The 21,062-nt window shown below is 33.2% G+C and overlaps 1 protein-coding gene across 7 annotated transcripts in view; it reads left to right on the top strand.

The window, feature by feature from the left end:
* Positions 1-542: 542 nt before the first annotated feature.
* The window catches only part of LOC144570505 (uncharacterized), a 28,679-nt gene continuing 8,159 nt past the window's right edge, over positions 543-21,062 (top strand). For 2 of the 7 annotated variants that reach the window (XM_078320433.1, XM_078320434.1), the window contains exons 1-2: positions 543-852; positions 9,216-9,407. In XM_078320433.1, coding sequence (XP_078176559.1) covers positions 567-852; positions 9,216-9,407 — 478 coding nt within the window. In that variant the 5' untranslated portion in view covers positions 543-566. Of the gene's footprint in view, positions 1,343-9,215; positions 9,609-21,062 lie in introns of those variants that run through there. The other 5 variants (XM_078320439.1, XM_078320435.1, XM_078320436.1 and 2 more) reach the window with 5 other exon arrangements.

Below are 21,062 nucleotides of genomic sequence, written 5' to 3'. Positions count from 1 at the left end.
TTCAAGGACGTTAGTGACCAGATAGCTCACTTACGATTTCCATTAATAATGAAAAAAGTGTTTACAAATATTTACATGGCAGAAATGCCTTATAATTCTATCACACTATATTAATAATTTACATGGAAGAAAGATATTTTAATTGAGCAATTTTCTTCTCCTGAAAAAAAATGAGTAATTTTCTTATAAAAATGCAACGATATTCAATCTTGCTATGTATGCTAGTGACCCATTATATAATCTGGGTTCAAATTCAACATATAACAACCAAGAAGGATAAAAATGACCGAGATATTTTGTATACCACAATCATTGGTACTAGCTGTTCACTCTATGCTGAAAATGAAATTAATCCATACCAATTAAATAGCAACTCAGATGGTCACATAGGAACGAACCATACAAGAACCCACCAGGCCACCACTAATTAAAATCTACGTGTATCATCTGTTTACTATTTTGCTATCCATGCAAAGCACCCCTAATCCCTATATATACCCCTTGCCACTTCTCTCCTAAGACCATCTCATCACATTCTCTTTTCTTCTCACACTTAATCAGCCATTATGGCTACTAGCACTAAGACATTTGCACTTGCCTTCCTTCTGCTCCTCAGCATTAGCCATGTATCTTTCGCTGCCAGATCACTCACAGCATATGGTGCTGGATCAGGTGGCGGCGGAGGTGGGGGCAATGGAGGCGGGGGTGGTTCTAACGGTGGCTCTGGTTATGGCTCTGGTTACGGGTCTGGCTACGGCGAGGGTGCCGGTTCAGGAGTTGGTGGGGGATATGGCAAGGGTGGTGGTGGCGGAGGGGGTGGTGGGGAAGGTGGTGGTACTGGTGTAGGATCTGGTTACGGGTCTGGGTCCGGATCAGGATATGGTGGTGGTGTAGGTGGTGCACAGGGTGGCGGTTATGGAAGCGGTGGAGGTGGTGGTGGAGGGAGTGGTGGAGGTGGAGGCTCTGGTAATGGGTCTGGGTATGGATCCGGTTATGGTTCTGGGTCTGGATACGGCAAAGGTGGTGCTCATGGTGGTGGGTATGGAAGTGGCGGTGGTGGCGGTGGCGGTGAAGGTGGAGGTGGTGGCAGTGGATCCGGATCAGGATACGGATCCGGCTCTGGATATGGTTCAGGATCCGGTAGTGGGGGTGGAAACGGGCATTACTAAGTTTTGAATTTGCTGGTAATTTCAAATGCACCGTATGTTAAAATTTGAACTTTGTAATTTTTTGATACAATAAATAAGTGTTATTGCTGTACTTATGCATTGGTGCTTGTTAAAATGTAATAGTATATATGTGGGTTTGAACTTTTGAATAAAGAATTCCATGTTATGTTTAAGGATCTTGTCATCTGTTTTTTCTTTCCTGGTGTATTGTGAAAGCACTAGTATCTCTTTGGTGGTAATTTAAATTTTAAAAAAAATTCTACAAATCTTATTATTTAAAAGAATAAAGAGTAAAGAGTAAACAATATATTTCTAAATTACAAATTGACCTAAAAATTAACTCAAGTCCTGAAGTATACAATGATTTTTCTTTCTTTCAAAAAAAAAAAATGAGTCAAATCTTTTTAGACACGTAAGTGAAAGCGTGAACGAATAAGAATGCAAGTACTTTTACCTACATCGGTACCAGTAAATATCCGTTAATTTGTACCGGACCCATCATGTAGAAATTCATATCTTTTGAGTTAATGAATCACGACCGTCATTCGCTCGTGCAAACTAAATTCACATTAATATTAAAAGACCCCTAAATTATAATTTGTAATCAGATTGACTCCGTTTAAAATCAGACGGCCGAGATGCGTTAACTAAAAAGATGCTCTTTTGAGTTAATGTAGATGATGGGAACTCCATCGTGTAGTGGCTGAAAAAGTTTGGGCCCATAATTAGACTAGGTCCATTAATCTATTAGGAGTTTAGGACTATTTTTTTTCTAGCTGCAAGGAGCTGTTTGGCAACATATGGGGATTAAATATTAATTTGCACTAAGGAGAAATTATTCGGTAAGTTAAAGGAAGGGACAAGGAATTAAGATAGCTAAATGAAGCTAAATTAAGGAATGGAGGTGTCTTAAAAAAGGGACAGGGGATTTAGATCCAAGCAAAAGAAGGCTAAATAATGTTGTCTTAATCTGTGCTAAGGAACCGGTGGCAATATTAAACAGCTAAGGAAGTTAAATGAGGCTTCTTTAACCTTAAGAAGGCTTAAAAATGCCCTTACCGACGGTTGGGTTTTCAAATTGACCCGTAGTTCAATGATAGATTCAAATTTCTTTGATAAAATTAGCAAAATTTTGGGAAAAACTATTCGTGTGAATTCATCTTTTCATCCCTCTAAAAGTTTATTTTCTTTCATTTCTCTTTTTCTCTTTGATTTAGCTGTCGCAAATATAATGAAAGGTGAAATTGTTGCTGGACATTAAGATTTTCTTAATGAGCGAAAATAATTATGTTTACTGATTACATTGATTTCAATTAGGGTTAAAATGTTAAAATTATGGATTTTATGTCAGAGTTAATCAAAGGATCAAATATGGGGATTTTTTGTTTCAGTCAAGAGCTGAATTTTTTATTGTTTTCTTTTTCATTGGAGATTAATCAAAGGACTGGAAGAGGAAACAACAAAGATACTAGAGGAGACTATAAAAGCATCAGCTCAAGAGTTATGTAGGAATTCTCTGGAGCATAGTGACAAATAAATTATTTGGCTTCAGTTCGACAAAATTAAAAATTCGTGATTTGAGAATAATTCGGGTATAATTCGGGAATGATTAGGAGTTATTCGGACTAGAGATCTCAGTCCCGCAAGAGAGCAAAAAAAATGTTATGGGAAAAATTCCCGAATAATTCATAAAATTCGGAAATTTTTTGTAAAATTAGTGAATTATTCGGGTTTAATACGGTCAAATTTCGGTCAACCAAATAATTCGGCGTTCAGTTCGGCATCACCAAAAAATCAAATTATTCGAGTTTAATTCGCGAATCTTGTGACTATACTCTGGAGAACTACAAGGTATAGCGTGGTATAGAGATCTTTAAAAATAAAAGAGAATTGTTTCTTTTTTTTATATATATTTTGAGGTGATGATTTCTTTATAAGAAATGTTACTAAATATCTTTTGTAGAAACTAAATGAAGTATCATCAAGAAATCATGAAATGGGATCATCTCCTTCTAGTTGTATACTTGTTCTAGGGGTGCTAATGAATTGAGCCGGCTCGCGAATCAATGAATTGAGCGGCTCAATATTTTATAATGAATCGGACTCGAAAAAAAAAAAATCCAAACTCGATTCGGCTCAATTTTGGAAAAAAAAAAAAAGCTTAGGTCAACTCGGGTCATGTAAACACTTGGCTCGACTCAGCTCGCGAGTCAGCTTATATTTTTACTTGGTTTATTTTCCTAGGTTCATATTTTTGTGTTCGGATTGTTAACTATTTTTACTTATTTTCTTATGTTTCTCGCAACAGAATTAATTTAAAAAGTTTAAAAAAGTGATCCAGAAATAAATTACCAGATCAAACGATTTATTTTACCTTCCAGTTTTTTATTTGGGTAGATCGAATGGCACAGAAGGCGTGCTGTGTTGCCTATTGTGGCTCATTAGCTGATCAGACGTCTCATCCCATTCGTCAGATGTGGCTATTGTTCTTCGTGAGGACAGCAAATTTTGTGTTTAGATCTGGACCGTCCGATCAGAATCCGAATTAATACGGTTCGAGGTAAAATACACGGAGTCTATATAACAATTGTGTAAGAGCAGATCGGACGATATGAAGCCAAACACAAAATTTAAGTTACTTTTGGAACATCTAATTCAAAGCAGGGGCATGGGCCCCACCACCTGAGGCTTATAGATTTTCTCGATTGATCGGCTGCGACAAGTTGAAATGCTTGTTAATTTACAGTTTATTGATTGAACCATTTTTTTACCCGTTATACATATGTTTCCACAGATCGTGCTTACGAAAACTTAAGGAATGATAAAGACGATCTGTATTGTCTATTCATTCTCTGTACACATCTTGACGATAAATGAGCGTCTCGGATCACTTCATAATATATCATGCAATTTGCAATTAATTCAAGCCCTCTTCTAAACAAAATATGTAAAATTATAAATCACAAAGATTGAAAAAAGTCACCCAAATCAGCTGGCTTGTGCTACTCACAAGTTTAATTGGTATGGAAAGTCAAAATGACAATTTATAAGAAAGTCAAAATCGATGGACGTACCAAAGAAATATGAGGACCTACCATAGAAATATGAGGACTTGAGGATAACGATATCTCCCCTAAGCTGGATAAAGACAATTTAATGGTAGTTGCAATTTGACTTGCAAATGACAATAAGTTGTAATCAGTCAAAATATTTTGGCTCCTCATCATGAGCTTCCTCTTTCCGTGTACTAATAATTTGATTATTAGTACACGGAATCATGCATGTATGATGGGTACAAGTTGGGTCCGGATAACAGAAGAAGGTGTTAAGTCAACTGGACGTGTAATTAAGGCTGTGCTCAAAAGCGACTGCTTTTAAATGGCTAGCTAGCTACTACCTAACTTAATTTGGAATTTGGAGATAAAATGTTTTCTCATCATCTGAGCTCCTTTTTTCAGTGCCTACTGTTTGTGCATCCTCATTCCATTTTTCCATAACTTTTAATTATGACATCAACTGAACGGTGTTTATATAATATTAAATTAGTTTAGTTTTCTCAGAAATGAGAAATAATCTCTGGTCATTCAATAACATAAATGCTAAAGCTTGCAATTTTGGCATGGTATTTTATTAAGAATGAACTGTATGTAGGCAGAGGTAATTTTACGAGCAAGATAGTCTGATTAATTACAACACATTAACTATCAATTGGAAATATGATATCAACTATTAATATGATGAATATATATGACTGCACCATTTTTTTTTTTTTCGGGCAACAGATTTTTTGTTTTCTGAATTGTTCTTATAGAAATAAGAACCGGTACCAAACGAAAGGTTGAAAAAAGTGGATTGGCGCGCTATAAGCAATACAACACTAGACCCTCTAAGACAATAACTGATGATCATGTAAGTACCAAAAGAATATCATTTAGTAAATAGGATATATGTTACTAACTCATATAAGCCAAAAGTATTTCAATATTATTTGGACATTAAATAGTTAGAGTAGAACTAGGGTGTTCCTAAGTTTATCAAGATTTGTTTGTGAACTTAACTTTAAAATCTATCATATTAGTTTCAAACAACGAATTCAAACTATTAAAATTCTTTTACTTTATGAGTGATGCGTCTGCATACGAAAATTTTAAAAATTTAAATTAATTTTGTAGAGAGTTAAATGATCGAAAGACGTCCAAAAAATAAATGCATTAAAATTAATTTATAAACTTTTTATTTTGACCGCTTGACTTTATACTAAATTAATTCGAAAATTAAAATTTTTCACATGTAGACACATTACTCGTAAAGTAGAAGAGTTTCAACGGTTTAAATTCGTCGTTTGAAACCAGTCCTAGTTCTACTCAAATAGTCATTATATAAAAGATCGATCTCAACCTAATTTTTTTTTTAAGTTAGTGGCTTTAAATGTCAACTAACAAGTTTCATTAATAAAAAAAACGGATTTACAATAGGTCAAACGACCGTAATTTCTAAATTAACACTTTTATTCTCATAAAATCTTCTAAACTAATCTAGTGTTTTAATCCTCATCTCGTTCCACAACCGGATTCGTTTCTTCGACCCCTGCCACACTCCAACGGCAATCGGATCTACTTAATTACCGTTGCGCTCCAATCGAGATGTTGAACACCGCAATACTTTAATTATTTTTGAAATTTCGTTATTTATATATGATTTTCTATATAATTTAAAGTTTAAAATTTATAAATACTTTTACTAAAAAAAGCTATAAATATTATAAAATTAATCTCCATATTCCTATGAAAAATTTATATTATTGAATCTCTAATGCGCGTTTGACCTCTATAGTTTGAAAGTCTGGTATTATCATGAGAATAGATCGAATAGGAGATATATAGAATAAATTTGATGCTCTATTTAATTTCACAAGGATCTAAATATAACTATTTTATTGCTGTATCATGGTGATATTATTTGATGCAATTATAAATCTAGCTTGAAATTTCAGATTACTGTACCGAATTTCTGATACTTTCTTATATATATGTCATAAACAACTGCATCAATAAATTCTAACATCTAGAGTTCATTTAGTACAGATAGTATAAATTCTTTGCGTTGATAAAGTTACTTTCTTACTATCAATTCTTTGGGTTGATTTCGTTGCATATGAAAATAATAAATTCAAAGATTTTCGATAAGAAAATAGTGTTGCTGATAATTAAGAAAATGTATCATGAAATTTACCTCTTATTAATAAGTAATATATATCACAAATATTGAAAAATGTCCTCCAAGTCAACTAGCTTGTGTTAGTTACATGGCCACCCAAATTGTATTGAGAAAGTCAAAATCGAGAGACCGTAGAAATCTGGGGACTTGAGGATATATACCGATATCTCTCCTAATATAAGTCGGATAACAACGCTTTAATTGTGTACCTGTAATTTGACTTGTAAATGACAATAAGTTGCAATCAATCGAAACATTTTGACTCCTCAGTTTTCTCTTTTCGTGTACTGGTAATTTGATTATTACGCACGTAGTTGTCCTGATCTGCCAATGGTCGAGATTGAAAAATGAATATTCAAATTGAATATCAACCCTTGAATCACATAATTTGTCTTCTTTTTGATTAAATACATCTATTTTATTTGTAGAAGTCTAAATTTAGTTAAAATCATACTCGCCACACAAACTACTACATAATTTATCACATTAAAATTGAATAAATTCCTAACAATATGTTTTTTTTTATTTCTCTTTACAGCTATTTTGGATTCTTACATTTTTCACCCCAGGATTATTCCATTTGTACACACACACACATGAATTTGTATAATTGTGAATTCGTAATATGAAAAAAGGCATATGAAAATGTACATATATACCTTAATTAAATTGAATCTTATTTAAGTTCTTTTACTTGATATAATAAATATGATCTAACTTGTAATTTTAACCCATTGTATGGATGCAACCCACATAACTATGTTATCCTTTTAATTATTTTATATTTACTCGGTGTTTATTGGCCAAACAAAAAAATTCTCAAATTTGGCCGAAAAGAATGATGTAGCTATCTATTTTTGTAATTATTTCACAGTATAACTAGATGTTTTTCTTTTTCTTTTTTGTGCATTGCCAACAATTTCATCAAACAAGGCATTAGCCATTGCGCACACAAAATTAACACACACAGAACTGGGGATGAGCCGAATAGGATAGTATACCAGCTGCTCAATCAACACACCAAAGAGAGGAAACCGTGCATAACAGCTAGCATCTACACTAATTAGGGTTGAACCAGAATGTGGACAAGTACCTAAATTTTCAAAAGAGAGTTCTTACTTGAACACGCTAATCAAAATTCTTAGTTAGCGAGTTTGAAAAGCTTTTCTCAATTTTCTTAAAAAAAGAAGAAAAGGTAATGTGCTCCGGGCTACAGTCCCTCAAAATTTTATGTGTATAAAAGTTTTCCCTTTTTAACTTAGTTTTGACGCGTTTTTAACTGCTACAACTGTCATAATTTCAACTACTATAATTTCAAGTACAATATGTATGTTTACAGAATTATATGTGTATGTTTATAGGATAATATGTGTATGTTTACAGGATAATATGTGTATGTTTACAGGATATTATGTGTATGTTCACAGAAGGTGGTCTCCAACAGCTGTCACGCGTTTTCAACAGCTGTCACACGTTTTTAACAGTTTTAATGCGTTTTTATGTTTACATGATTTATTGAATTAGTTTACATGATTTAGTATTGATGTTTACAGAATTAGTTGAAAATATTCGGAAATTTTTGAAAAACTGAAGTTGAGATACTGTTAGCTGCTTCTTAATAAAAATAAACGATCCCCACAATTGGGTATGGACAGAATCCATTATCAAAGCAAATATAGTCGAATATTTTGCTTCAAAAATGAAAGGCAGATTAAAGGGAATAAAAAGCTAGCCAATGACATCTTCCACCAAGCAACAAGTGTCAAAAAACCAACCGTCTCCAGTCTCCACTCCTCTTAATTTTAATTCTCCCTTTTCACACACAGACTGTGACTGTGAGCTTGGTATATAATTAACTTGGTCCTTTACTGGCATTAAAGTGACCTCTCAATTGCAAGTTGCTTTGATCTTATCATGAAATAATTCAACCTCACTACTGATGTTCCGGTTTACAAAATATATATATATATATATTACCATTTTTTCAAGGACGTTAGTGACCAGATAGCTCACTTACGATTTCCATTAATAATGAAAAAAGTGTTTACAAATATTTACATGGCAGAAATGCCTTATAATTCTATCACACTATATTAATAATTTACATGGCAGAAAGATATTTTAATTGAGCAATTTTCTTCTCCTGAAAAAAAATGAGTAATTTTCTTATAAAAATGCAACGATATTCAATCTTGCTATGTATGCTAGTGACCCATTATATAATCTGGGTTCAAATTCAACATATAATAACCAAGAAGGATAAAAATGACCGAGATATTTTGTATACCACAATCATTGGTACTAGCTGTTCACTCTATGCTGAAAATGAAATTGATCCATACCAATTAAATAGCAACTCAGATGGTCACATAGGAACGAACCATACAAGAACCCACCAGGCCACCACTAATTAAAATCTACGTGTATCATCTGTTTACTATTTTGCTATCCATGCAAAGCACCCCTAATCCCTATATATACCCCTTGCCACTTCTCTCCTAAGACCATCTCATCACATTCTCTTTTCTTCTCACACTTAATCAGCCATTATGGCTACTAGCACTAAGACATTTGCAATTGCCTTCCTTCTGCTCCTCAGCACTAGCCATGTATCTTTCGCTGCCAGATCACTCACAGCATATGGTGCTGGATCAGGTGGCGGCGGAGGTGGGGGCAATGGAGGCGGGGGTGGTTCTAACGGTGGCTCTGGTTATGGCTCTGGTTACGGGTCTGGCTACGGCGAGGGTGCCGGTTCAGGAGTTGGTGGGGGATATGGCAAGGGTGGTGGTGGCGGAGGGGGTGGTGGGGAAGGTGGTGGTACTGGTGTAGGATCTGGGTCTGGTTATGGCTCTGGTTCCGGATCAGGATATGGTGGTGGTGTAGGTGGTGCACATGGTGGCAGTTATGGAAGCGGCGGAGGTGGTGGTGGAGGGAGTGGTGGAGGTGGAGGCTCTGGTAATGGATCTGGGTATGGATCCGGTTATGGTTCTGGGTCTGGATACGGCGAAGGTGGTGCTCATGGTGGTGGATATGGCAGTGGCAGTGGCGGTGGTGGCGGTGGAGGTGGAGGTGGTGGCAATGGATCCGGATCAGGATACGGATCCGGCTCTGGATATGGTTCAGGATCCGGTAGTGGGGGTGGAAACGGGCATTACTAAGTTTTGAGTTTGCTGGTAATTCCAAATGCACCGTATGTTTAAATTTGAACTTTATAATATAATTTTGTGAAACAAAAAATAAGCGTTATAGCTGTAGTTGTGCATTGGTGCTTGTTAAAATGTAGTTATAAATCATATCGAAGTGCTTAGATATTGTAAGAGTATATATGTTGGTTAAGTCACGGCACGACACGTTAAATCTTTAAAGGCTTTAACATTGGTGCTTTTCTTCTCTAATCTAGTTGTGCATTGATACAAAGAATCCGGCCACTTTAAAGTCACGGCACGACACGTTTTTTCCACTCTAGTCATGAAGTATACAATGATATTTCTTTCTTTTAAAAAAAAAAAATCATGAGTCAAATCTTTTTAGACACGCAAGTGAAAGCGTGAACGAATAAGAATGCAAGTACTTTTACTTACATCGGTACCAGTAAATATCCGTTTACTGTGTACCGGACCCATCATGTAGTGGCTGAAAAAGTTTGGGCCCGTAATTAGACTAGATCTATTAATCTATTAGGACTATTATTTTTCTAGTTCGGTTGGGTTTTCAAGTTGGCCCGTAGTTCAATGATGGATTCAAATTTCTTCGATAGAATTAAAAGCTTTAACGTGGCCGGATTCTTGTGTCTAAAATCTTTATTTGTAATATTTGTAAATTAGAGAGTTATATTGAAAAATCCAATTCGTTAACTATTCAATTCCGTTACTCTTTCTAAGTTCGAGATATTAAAATTAAATAAAAACATTAATTTGTCCAGTAGCACTTGATATTAATTAGACACATTAATTTTAGAGTTAATTTCTCATGTACCTTTGAAGAGTTCTTTAATTTCTTATTTATCCTTCTACTTTTTTTTTATGTTCAATATGCCCTTCAACTCCTTTTATATTTTTCTATTTACCTATAAAGTTAATTAGTCTTATTTAAATAGTATTTAGTTCTATCTTTCCCTATTATACATTTGCTTTTATTTAGAGTTCATTTATCTCTTCTTTTCCATCCAAATCAAAAGGTTCGTTCTCATCCAAATCAGAAGGCTCGTTAAAAATCTCTTCAACAATATATTCTTAGATCATGGTTATAGCATGCAATTGTGCCTCTTAAGTAACTAGGCACTGTCCCAATCCAGACGCCCACATTCGAGTTGAATATTATTTCACCAGAGAAATCGAGTGCTGCTTTAATTTTTTCCACAACTGATTTACAATGTTCTTCTAGCTGATAATTAAAAGTATTAGGAAAAAAATATTAGCTCAATGAAAATAACATGTAAAATATAGCTTGCCTGGGTCAGGTATGGTACAATATCTTAGTACTAAGGAATATTTATTTGATCACCAAGGCAACCACGAAAAGAAGAGAGATCATAAACGACCTCGTCACATTTCGCGAGCGAAAAGAGTAAGCAGATCAGCAAGGTGCACGACTATCTCCTCTATGGATTGAGCTTTGGATTGAGACGGTTGCATACCTATGAAACATTTTCTGAGCTTTGGATTGAGCATGGTAGATACATAATGGGGATGAATGCAAAGACACTCGGAGGTTTCAATTCTGATAGCACTGTAATATAGAGACGTTGTAAAAATTCTTAATTTTTTTAATATATAAGTAAGTCAGGCAGCTGGTCAGGTTGTCCAATTTTTTTTTTTTTTTTTTTGTGTTGCCTTGCTAAAACCATAATTAATTTCATAAAGTTTTTTTTCAGAACCTTTGTTCTGGAGTTTTTTGAGATAGTTTGATTTTGGGTGAACGAGTCTTTTTATTGTTATGTTGAATAGTTCTATACTTCATTGGCTGGTACCTTTTTATATTATCAGTTTATGAAGTATTTGTCTAAATGTTGCTAAGGTAATTTTGTTGATTTACATTACCATGCTGTCAGTAAAAACACACAAAACTTTATTAATAAGAGCAAGGGTATAATGGGAAAAGATAGATCTTAATACTATTTAAATAAGAGTAATTAATTTTATGGGTAAATAGAAAAACATTAAAAGAGTTGAAGGACATATTGAATATAATAAAGAGTAGACCGGTAAATAAGAAATTGAAGCACTCTTTAAGGGTACATAAGAAATTAACCCTTAATTTTATTGAAACCGAATCTCCTGTCCACCCGTAGATAAAAAAATCTTGTCCATTAATTGAGTCCATCAGTTTATCTGTTCAGATCTAGACAGTCATAATTAAAATATGAATTAATTGTATCTTTCCAAAACTCAAATATTCTCTGTACTTTAATTATGACTATTCAAATCTAATTAAACAGATGGATGGACTCGTAAGTAGAATTTTCTGTCCATATATATATGAGCAAAAAATTTAGTTCCATATAAATAACCTAAATTGAAATATTGAGTAATAATTACTCTCTTTTCAGAAAAAAAAAAAAAAGAAGCTCATCGCATCATTTCCTTTTCTACATCTCAGTTTTGTATCTGAAAAAAAGAAATAAATATTTCCTATGAATCCCTTATATTTTACAGAAAAATAAAATAATATATATACTTTGATTTCATTCTCTCTTCCATCTTTGAATAATCCTCTAATTGATGCTTTACTGAATATTAAAGGAGTTATGGTGAGTTATTTTTATATATTGTTTTAAGGAGTGATATCTCTTATTATATTGGCGATGATTTCAAATCTTGTACAATATATAAGGACAAAATATGCTTAAAAATAATGTATTTCACATGATCCGAATAATATTGTTTTATTTATTTTAATTTTTTTTTTTAACTCTTCAAATTTTCTGAAAGTTTACACCAACACCTTGACTAAAAACCGGCCACACTAAAGCAATCAAGGAACTTCAAAGTCTTGAAATTATTAATAATACATATTCATGAGTACACTCACCAAGGTGTTTGGTGAGCTTAACTCCAAAATCTATTAGATTAGCTTTAAACAATAAATCCAAACCGTTGAAACCGATTTACTTCATGAGTAATGAATTTACATGTAAAAATTTTAGAATTTTGAATTAATTTTGCATAGAGTCAAGTGGTCAAAAATGTTAGAAAAATGAATGCACAAAAATTAATTTATAAACCTTCTAATTTTGACCGCTTGACTTTATACTAAAATTATTTTTAAAACTTAAAATATTTGCATGTAAATTCATCACTTGTGAAGTAGATGGATTGCAACGGCTTAGATTTGTCTTTTGAAACTGATATAATATATTTTGGAGTTAACTTCACCAAATACTTTGGTGAGCTTAAGAACACTCTAGCTTTACTCCATATTCATATATACGCTTCTCATTCACATTCCTCAAATTTATATAGTGGTGGTGATATAGAACAGCCTTAAAGTTTTAAATCTATAATTTGAAATATAAGTTTAGTCTGTTCGTAATTTAAATTATCTGAATTTTTGACACAAAACAAAAATATTATTGTCATAATATATCATGCAATTTGCAATTAATTCTGCCCCCTTCTAAACAAAATATGTAAAATTATAAATCACAAAGATTCAAAAAGTCACCCAAATCAGCTAGCTTGTGCTACTTAATTACAAGTTTAATTGGTATGGAAGACAATTTATAAGAAAGTCAAAATTGACAGGACCTACCATAGAAATATGAGGACCTACCAGAGAAATATGAGGATTTGTGGATAACGATATCTCTCCTGAGCTGGATAACAATAGTAGTCGCAATTTGACTTGCAAATGACAATTAGTTGCAATCAGTCAAAATAGTTTGGCTCCTCGTGAACTTCCTCTTTCCGTGTACTAATAATTTGATTATTTTAAACAAGAAGGAATTCTTCGTTGAAGTTGAAACCGATAATATAAAGTAATATATAGCATTGTGGACTTTAAGCTACTAGCCTCACTAAAACAACAAGCTGTAGCACATGATATCATCAGATTTCCAGAAAGAAAAAAGAGGAATTTGATATGTTAATTGTAGACTATGCTTTCACAAAAAAATAATAGTATATAATATATAACTATATATCTTATTAACAACTTCGGAGTAGGTCTGATGTCTATGTGATCTAAAATTTGATGAGCTCTAGAACTGTTCGATCCACTTTATGATTTGTACCCTCAATTTTAATATCAGTGTATACTCGTATCAATTGTCATACTCACAAATCTTAAAATAAATCGGACAGTTATGAAACCCATTAAACCAAAAAATAAGTCCATATGAACATCGAACCTACTCTTTTCTCCTTGTTAACTAACAAAATCATGCATGTATGACATACGAGTTGATAAATATTTGGTGGGTACAAGTTGGGTCCGGATAACAGAAGAAGCTGTTAAGTCAACTGCTACTTTAATAGCTAACTAGTACCTAACTTCAATTGGAATTTGGAGATACAAGGTTTCCTCATTTGTAAAAGATTCGTAAAATATTCTTTTTTCAGGTAATGCAGAGGATGTGAATTCCCAATATTGTACCCTTCAGCACGTCTTTCTTTTGTGGGTTAGGCAGGCTTCTTGAGATAATAATTGAGGAGTGAGTCTATGTTACTATGTATATCACGGGATGATCCGTAATACGGATTAATATTTCCATTTTTAAATTTCTAATTGTCGATTCGAACCGTTCAACTTGATCACCATATGAATATGTTCTTGCAAATCTAATTTTATATTTTGTAGGATTTTTTTAACATTTTTTAAGATAGGTAGAAAATCACCTGATTTGAAAATTCTGAACCATCCAAAAACAATTATTTTATACCTATCTTCAAAAATAGTAAAAAATTTCTAAAAAATATAAAATTCGGTCTGCAAGAACATATTCATATGGTGATCAAGTTGAACGGTTCAGATTGACAATTAGAATTTTAAAAACGGAAATATTGATCTATATTACAGATCAACTCATGATATGCATAGTACCATAGACTCAGTCATAATTGAGTATATCAAGATATTTTAAGGGTTTATTTTTAATTTAAATGACAGGTTTCTACATGATTTAATCTAGTTGAAGAGTTGTCTGAATTGTCGTCCAATTGGATGCCAAAATCTTTCGCAGAATCGCAGGGTGGATTCAGGATTTTCTTCACAAGATAAAAAAATACAAATCGGATTTAAATAGCTAATCATATTTAAACTCATTAATTAATTGAGTACTCGATAAAAGAACAATATTTTGACTTATATTTTTTAATGCTTTGACTTGTAATTTCTTATGCTTTAACTTATAATTCTAATTGTCAATCGTAATTCAAAAAATTTATTTTGATTTTAACACTAAATTTAACCCGAATTACAAATCAAACATTCAGAGAAGAACAAATAAATTTCCAGAGGGCAAAGTCAATCGGTACTAATAAATCACTATTAAAATTCAAAATCCAGAAAGGAGCGACTGTCCTCCCTAGCTACACATGGGTCCGCCCCTGTAGGATCGCCTACTATTAATTTTTTGACTTGTATATATTGGATTAAATATTAATGTCAGAATGAAGAAGTAACATAAACTTACCAGGGAAATCTCAGAGAAATGGAAATGACTTGAAGAGGATAAGATTGAATTGATTGCAATATGTTTCAATATAAATTTTATCTTTAGTTGGGTTGGCTTTTAAAATGTTCATATTGGATCAGTTTAATCTGTTACTGCAGCCTGCTACCTCAGATTTCATTTTCTTAAATTTGGAACGGTGATGTGAAAATTCAGGCCCCACAGAAGGTGGGCCTTTACTTGGTTTGCCAATTACTTGGGCCATTGGGCCTAGATGCATTTTTAGGTAGGCATCACCTATGCAGCACAAAGTGTTGTCCATTGTTTTCTTCCCATTCAAGAAGTTCAGCACCTTTCAATGCATAGTACTGGAACATATAATATGCTCACCACAAAAGTTTTGATGATTAATGAACATAACTTCTAAATTTATTGGATTAGTTTCTAACGACAAATTCAAACTGTTAAAACTGATCTACTTTTCGAGTGATGCGTGTACATGCAAATTTAAAAAAATAATAATAAATAGTATAAAATTGAGCGGTGAAAAAAATAAAGATTTATAAATTATTTTAATACATTTACTTTTCATCATTTTTCGAAACATGATAAGTTTTATAAGTTATTTTTGTACTTTGAACTGTGCTGTGAAAATTCAGAATCCCAGTACTTTGCATGGCGATTTTGAGATTATCCAAATTCACCTGGTGATACTCGTGGCTTCCATGTGAGAAATTGAACCTTGCAACATTCATCCCTGCCTTGAGCAATTTCTCGATCATCTCCACCGACCGAGACGCGGGGCCCAGTGTGCAGACGATTTTCGTCTTTGGTACTTTTTTCTCCTCCAATCAGATGTCATCGAGTATTCCTTGTATAGTTGTATGTCGATTGTTGCCAATTGAGATACCTCACCAAAAACCCTAGCTATACCTTAAACAAGACTGAGAGAAGAGGTGCTTTACAAGAGTAAATTGTTTTCTTCTCTCGATTATATATTTCTTTTGTGCCTTTCTTTTTCTTTGGTGTGTGTGAAACTGTGAACTACTTACTACTGTGCTGCGGACATAAATCAGATGTTATTCAAAGGGAATAACAGGAACCTGTTATTCAGATCATAACCGTTTATATTGTTGAGATCACGTTAGAGAAAGTTATTTCGTTGAGATTCGCGTATAGATAAATTTGAACGGTTCGTATCGGAATAACAGCTGATTTATTTCCCTGTTGTGCCGCTGTTTGTATGTTTCAGTGGGCGCGGAGTCCGTATCCTAAAGTAACCTAATTTTTGTGTTTTGATCTGGACCGTCCAATTATAATTCTGGTAAATCCGACCGTGAACTGATCCCTTTAATACTGCTTTACAGAAGATCGGACGTTCCAGATCAAAACTCAAAAATTGGTCTACTTTATGGGATCCGAATTCGGGATAGGACAGGTGAAAGAATTCTGGATAGGGTCGCGGAGGATTGTATTATTGTATAGATGTGGGAATTAAAAATACTAAAATTCCGTTGATTTTTGGAAAGCGTCGAAAAATGTGGTCATCGAAGTACCAAATTTTTTTGAAAAAATATTGAACAGTCAATTGTCCATTAAAAAATAATCAAGCATGCATTATGCAAAACAAGTAAATAGTTTAGGGGTGGTTTGAAAAAATGAGTATAAAAATTCAAAACAACAAATATGCATTATACAATTGGTATTGGCAGGTGTGTATTCAACAAAAGTCAATATGTGCATTTTTAATAGTTAAGTGTGTATTTTATAAAGTTAAGAAAATAATTGTAGAACGAAATATATATATTTAGAATTGTCAAAACACATTTTAATTTTGTTTAAAACACGTGACAGTTATCGACATATGTATTTAAACAAAACTAGACAAATATACAGTATGCATTATGTAATAGTTTTATTTCATGATAAAATGATTGTTTTTTTTACGGTCTATCGTTAGTAGAGGTGCTATTAGGTCGGGTCGGATCCGGATACTATTATATTTGAATCCGTACTCTAAAAGTGTTCGGGTCCAAATTTCGATCCATATACTTATTTGTTTCAAATCGGGTCGGGTCCGGATCCGGATACCTATCTACCCGAAGATATTTCGGATTCAATCTTTCGGTTCCGGGTAGATAGATATCCATAACTTCTTTGTAAATTATCGGGTCCGATTCGGATACGGGGCGGTTCCAGATCCAGAGCGGATATATGTCACAACTCCAAAACATTTATGTATAATAATTTACATCTTATATCATAAATCATTATAATATAAATTAAAAACTACTGCAAAATAAAAATTATACTGTTGATCTTGTTCATAAATAATAAAATATATCATACTACAGAACACAATAAAAATAATAACTCTATAGTTGAAGAAGATATATAATTTTTAGAAAGTAAAATATTGGAGATGACGATTTCCGTTTCCATGGTTCAAAAAATATATGGATGGAATACTAATAATTTGTATAATTTGTAGAGGATATTAAGGCAAATATGGAAGGATGTATTCATAGCAATAAATTTTACTTAAAAAATTAATGCGGTTGTTACAGAAGGAATAAATTTGGCATCCATCTGTATGTATAAACATAGCGAATATGTGACTGCATTATATTTTCTCACATTCAAGTGGTGAAAAAAGTACTGGACTCACCACGACTTATGCAAAAATTAATATTCAAAGTTGTATTTTTATATATTAATAGTTATTAATATATGTTTTATCGGGTATTTATACGGGTATCGGGCCGGGTTCGGTTATAAGTCAGATAATTAAATGAAACCCATATCCAACTATTATAGTATCGGTTCCGGTTCGGATCCGGATCGGATATTAAATTATTAATTTTGTAACTATACCCATAATTTAACCGGTTATATTTTTTAAACCATACCCTATCCAAATTATTTGGATCTAGGTCGGTGCCGGTTTGGATCCGGATAATCGGATAAAAGTAGCACCTCTAATCATTAGCTCACCATATTTATCACAATGCTCTTTTTTTATTCTGATTTGGAAGATGCTTTGAAGAAACTACTGAGTACATTATTTAATAGTAAAATATATATTTTCCGGTGAGCGAAAATTCACAATATATATTTATGGAGTGAACATATTGGGGACAGTTATCAGCCCGTTAATAAAATCGTCAAATTCGAAGTAAAAGAACGGTTCCATTCAAAAACCAACAACGGCATTATTATAGGTTTTCCTGTGGAAATTTAAAAAGTAGATAAAATGATGAACAATTTGTTCTTGTTTTTTGTTCTCATTTTTACATGTTCTGTACATGGGTGTATATATAAGCCTAAATTACATGTGTATCTCTACTAGCCGTTAGGCTACTTCCTATTTTGCATTGGCTGGATATATTGTCTAATTACATCCTAATTATTACCTAATTACAAGAATCTAGCTGGGTACTAATTATAGCTTGACAGCTATCAATTTGAGGCTAGCTTGATTTGTTGCCTAAGTTAGCGTATGATGAATAATATTCTGAGGCTAATATTATTCTTTCTCAACATTTCCTAAAAAAAATAAAAGAAATGCATTATTATAGGGGATATCCTATGTGCGAGACACGTGGTCCAAAAAAGAAGAAAACGTGGAATGCTGACTAATCTGTAGGCGGCGACGCGGCGTAGGTTTGCAGCCTGGCGCATTTGGTTTTCTATCATGGGTCGCTTTAATATTCGTGCAGATTCTGATCGAACGGTTCAGATTCAAACTCCAAATTTGAGTTAGTGTAGGGAATTCCAATTCCTTTATGGGCTGAGAACTCACCAAATATGTCTATCTAGGAGACAAACAATCTATAAATGTTGTACTTTACGTCTCTGATTTTATATGGCTCAGGTGATATTATTTTGTATACTGTCACTGGGTTTGATTTTGATACACTTACACCCCACACCGAAATTTTTAAATGTACCATAATTCAAAAAAAGATAAACCAAAACAATAGGATTTTTGAAAATTTCAAATTTTAACACGGCCGCATCTCCAAGGTGCGGCCACCTTTTTGCGGGCCGCATCCCCTAGATGCGGCCATCTTTTTTTTTTTTCGTTTAGATTAAACTGCCACACGAGAAGGAGACAAAAAGAAAAAAAAAAAAAGAAGAAAGAAATGGGCCGCATCCCCTAGATGCGGCCTGCAGAAAAGTGGCCGCATCTAGGCAGTGCGGCTGTGTCAAATTCAAAATTTTTAGAAAACGTGGTAGTTTGATTTATCTTTTTTTGGGGATATGGTACATTTATAAAACTCGGCACCCCATCATAGTGACAAGATACCCAAATTATGCCCGAATTATACCCAAATAATTCATCTTTGGGGTGATGCCAAACCGAACGCCGAATTATTCGGTTGACAGAACTTTGACCGAATTAAACCCGAATAATTCACGAATTTTACGATCTTTTTCCGAATTTTAAGAATTATTCACGAATTTTTCCAAGAACAATTTTTTTTTGCTCCCTTGCAGAACTGAGATTTCTAATCCGAATCATTCCCGAATTATACTCGAATTATTCCCGAATCACGAACTTTTGATCTCGCCAAACCGAATCTGAATAATTCATTTGTCACTATGCACCCCATTTCTTTTCATGTGGTCATATACATTTTGGCCACATATGATCATCACCGTAATTTATTTTCGGCCAAATACTTGTACTTTTTTATGTTTCCAATTTATTCATATTGAAACCTAACCTTTTTTTTCCCTCTCGGAGCGGCTTAGAAAGAGAAACCTTTTTTTTTTCCTCATTAAAATAACTAGTAAAATTTTATTTTTTTACATGTACATGGTCATATTTTTTTACTACTTGATTTTATGATAAATAAATTTAAATTTTTAAAAATTATGCATATATACATCAGTCGTCAAGTAGGTCGGTTTCAATATTTGAATTTGTTTCGTTTAAAGTTGATATGATAGATTTTGAAGTTATGCTCATAATTTTTTTTTATGAGCACATAATATCCTAGCATTGTTTAACTAAAATTCCAAAACTGTTGGTGTTGTTCGGCAAGGAGGGATTAAACCTCTTTTAGTTTCTTTAGCCGCTTAATTCCACCGAATACTAATTCTTTAGCGCGGATTAAGATCACCTCCTTTAGCCTCCTTTTGTCCTTTATTTAATTTCATGTCCGTGCCTTGAGGTGTCTCTATCACTTCTTTCTTTAGCCTTTGAGTTTTTATACACGTATTAAGACAATCAAACATCAACTTCTTAATTAACGTGAATTAAAATTTAATTGGCAAACAGCTATATAAATATTTATACTTGGGTTACTAATTCCTTGAGGCCATTGGCCCTAGTTGCATTTTGATGTGAGCATCACCTGCCCGGCCCAAAAAGTAAAGACCTCTTCACAATAGATTTCTATAAGAACAGAAGTTTGATTCGCTTTAACCATACAATCCTCGAGGAACTTTGACAAACTAAGCATCAAGTGTTATCGATTGTTTTATATATTCAATTTTTATTATTTCTTTGATCACTTCACATTGTAACAAATAAATTTGAAACTTTCAAAATTTTGCATATACATGCACACTCATCAAGTACATATAACACTCTAACATCTAGAGTTCAAAATAACCTTGTACCAAACCCGTGAGTACATCACACTCTAACATCTAGAGTTCATTTAGTACATATAGTATAAAGCTAAAAAAAAAGCAAAAAAATCTTTCTTTTTTTTTTTTTTTTTATATTGGCAGTGACTGACAATTTTTGTTTTTTTTTTTCAAAAAGTTACTCTTTCACTATCAATTCTTTGCGTTGATTTCGTTGCATAACAAAATAAATTCCAAGATTTTCGATAAGAGAATAGTGTTGGTGATAATTAAGAAAATGTATCATGAAATTTACCTCTTCTTAATAAATAATATATATCACAAATATTGAAAAATATCCTCCAAATCAACTAGCTTGTGCTAGTTACAAGCCACCCAAATTGTATTGAGAAAGCCAAAATCGAGAGGCCGTAGAAATCTAGGTAGCTGAGAATACCGACATCTCTCCTAATTAAGCCAGATAA

The sequence above is a fragment of the Carex rostrata genome, chromosome 2 (assembly GCF_964058835.1).
Source record: "Carex rostrata chromosome 2, lpCarRost1.2, whole genome shotgun sequence".
Lineage (NCBI taxonomy): Eukaryota > Viridiplantae > Streptophyta > Magnoliopsida > Poales > Cyperaceae > Carex > Carex rostrata.
Note: the sequence above shows the minus strand (reverse complement) of the source record. Positions and strands in the feature narration are given on the sequence as shown.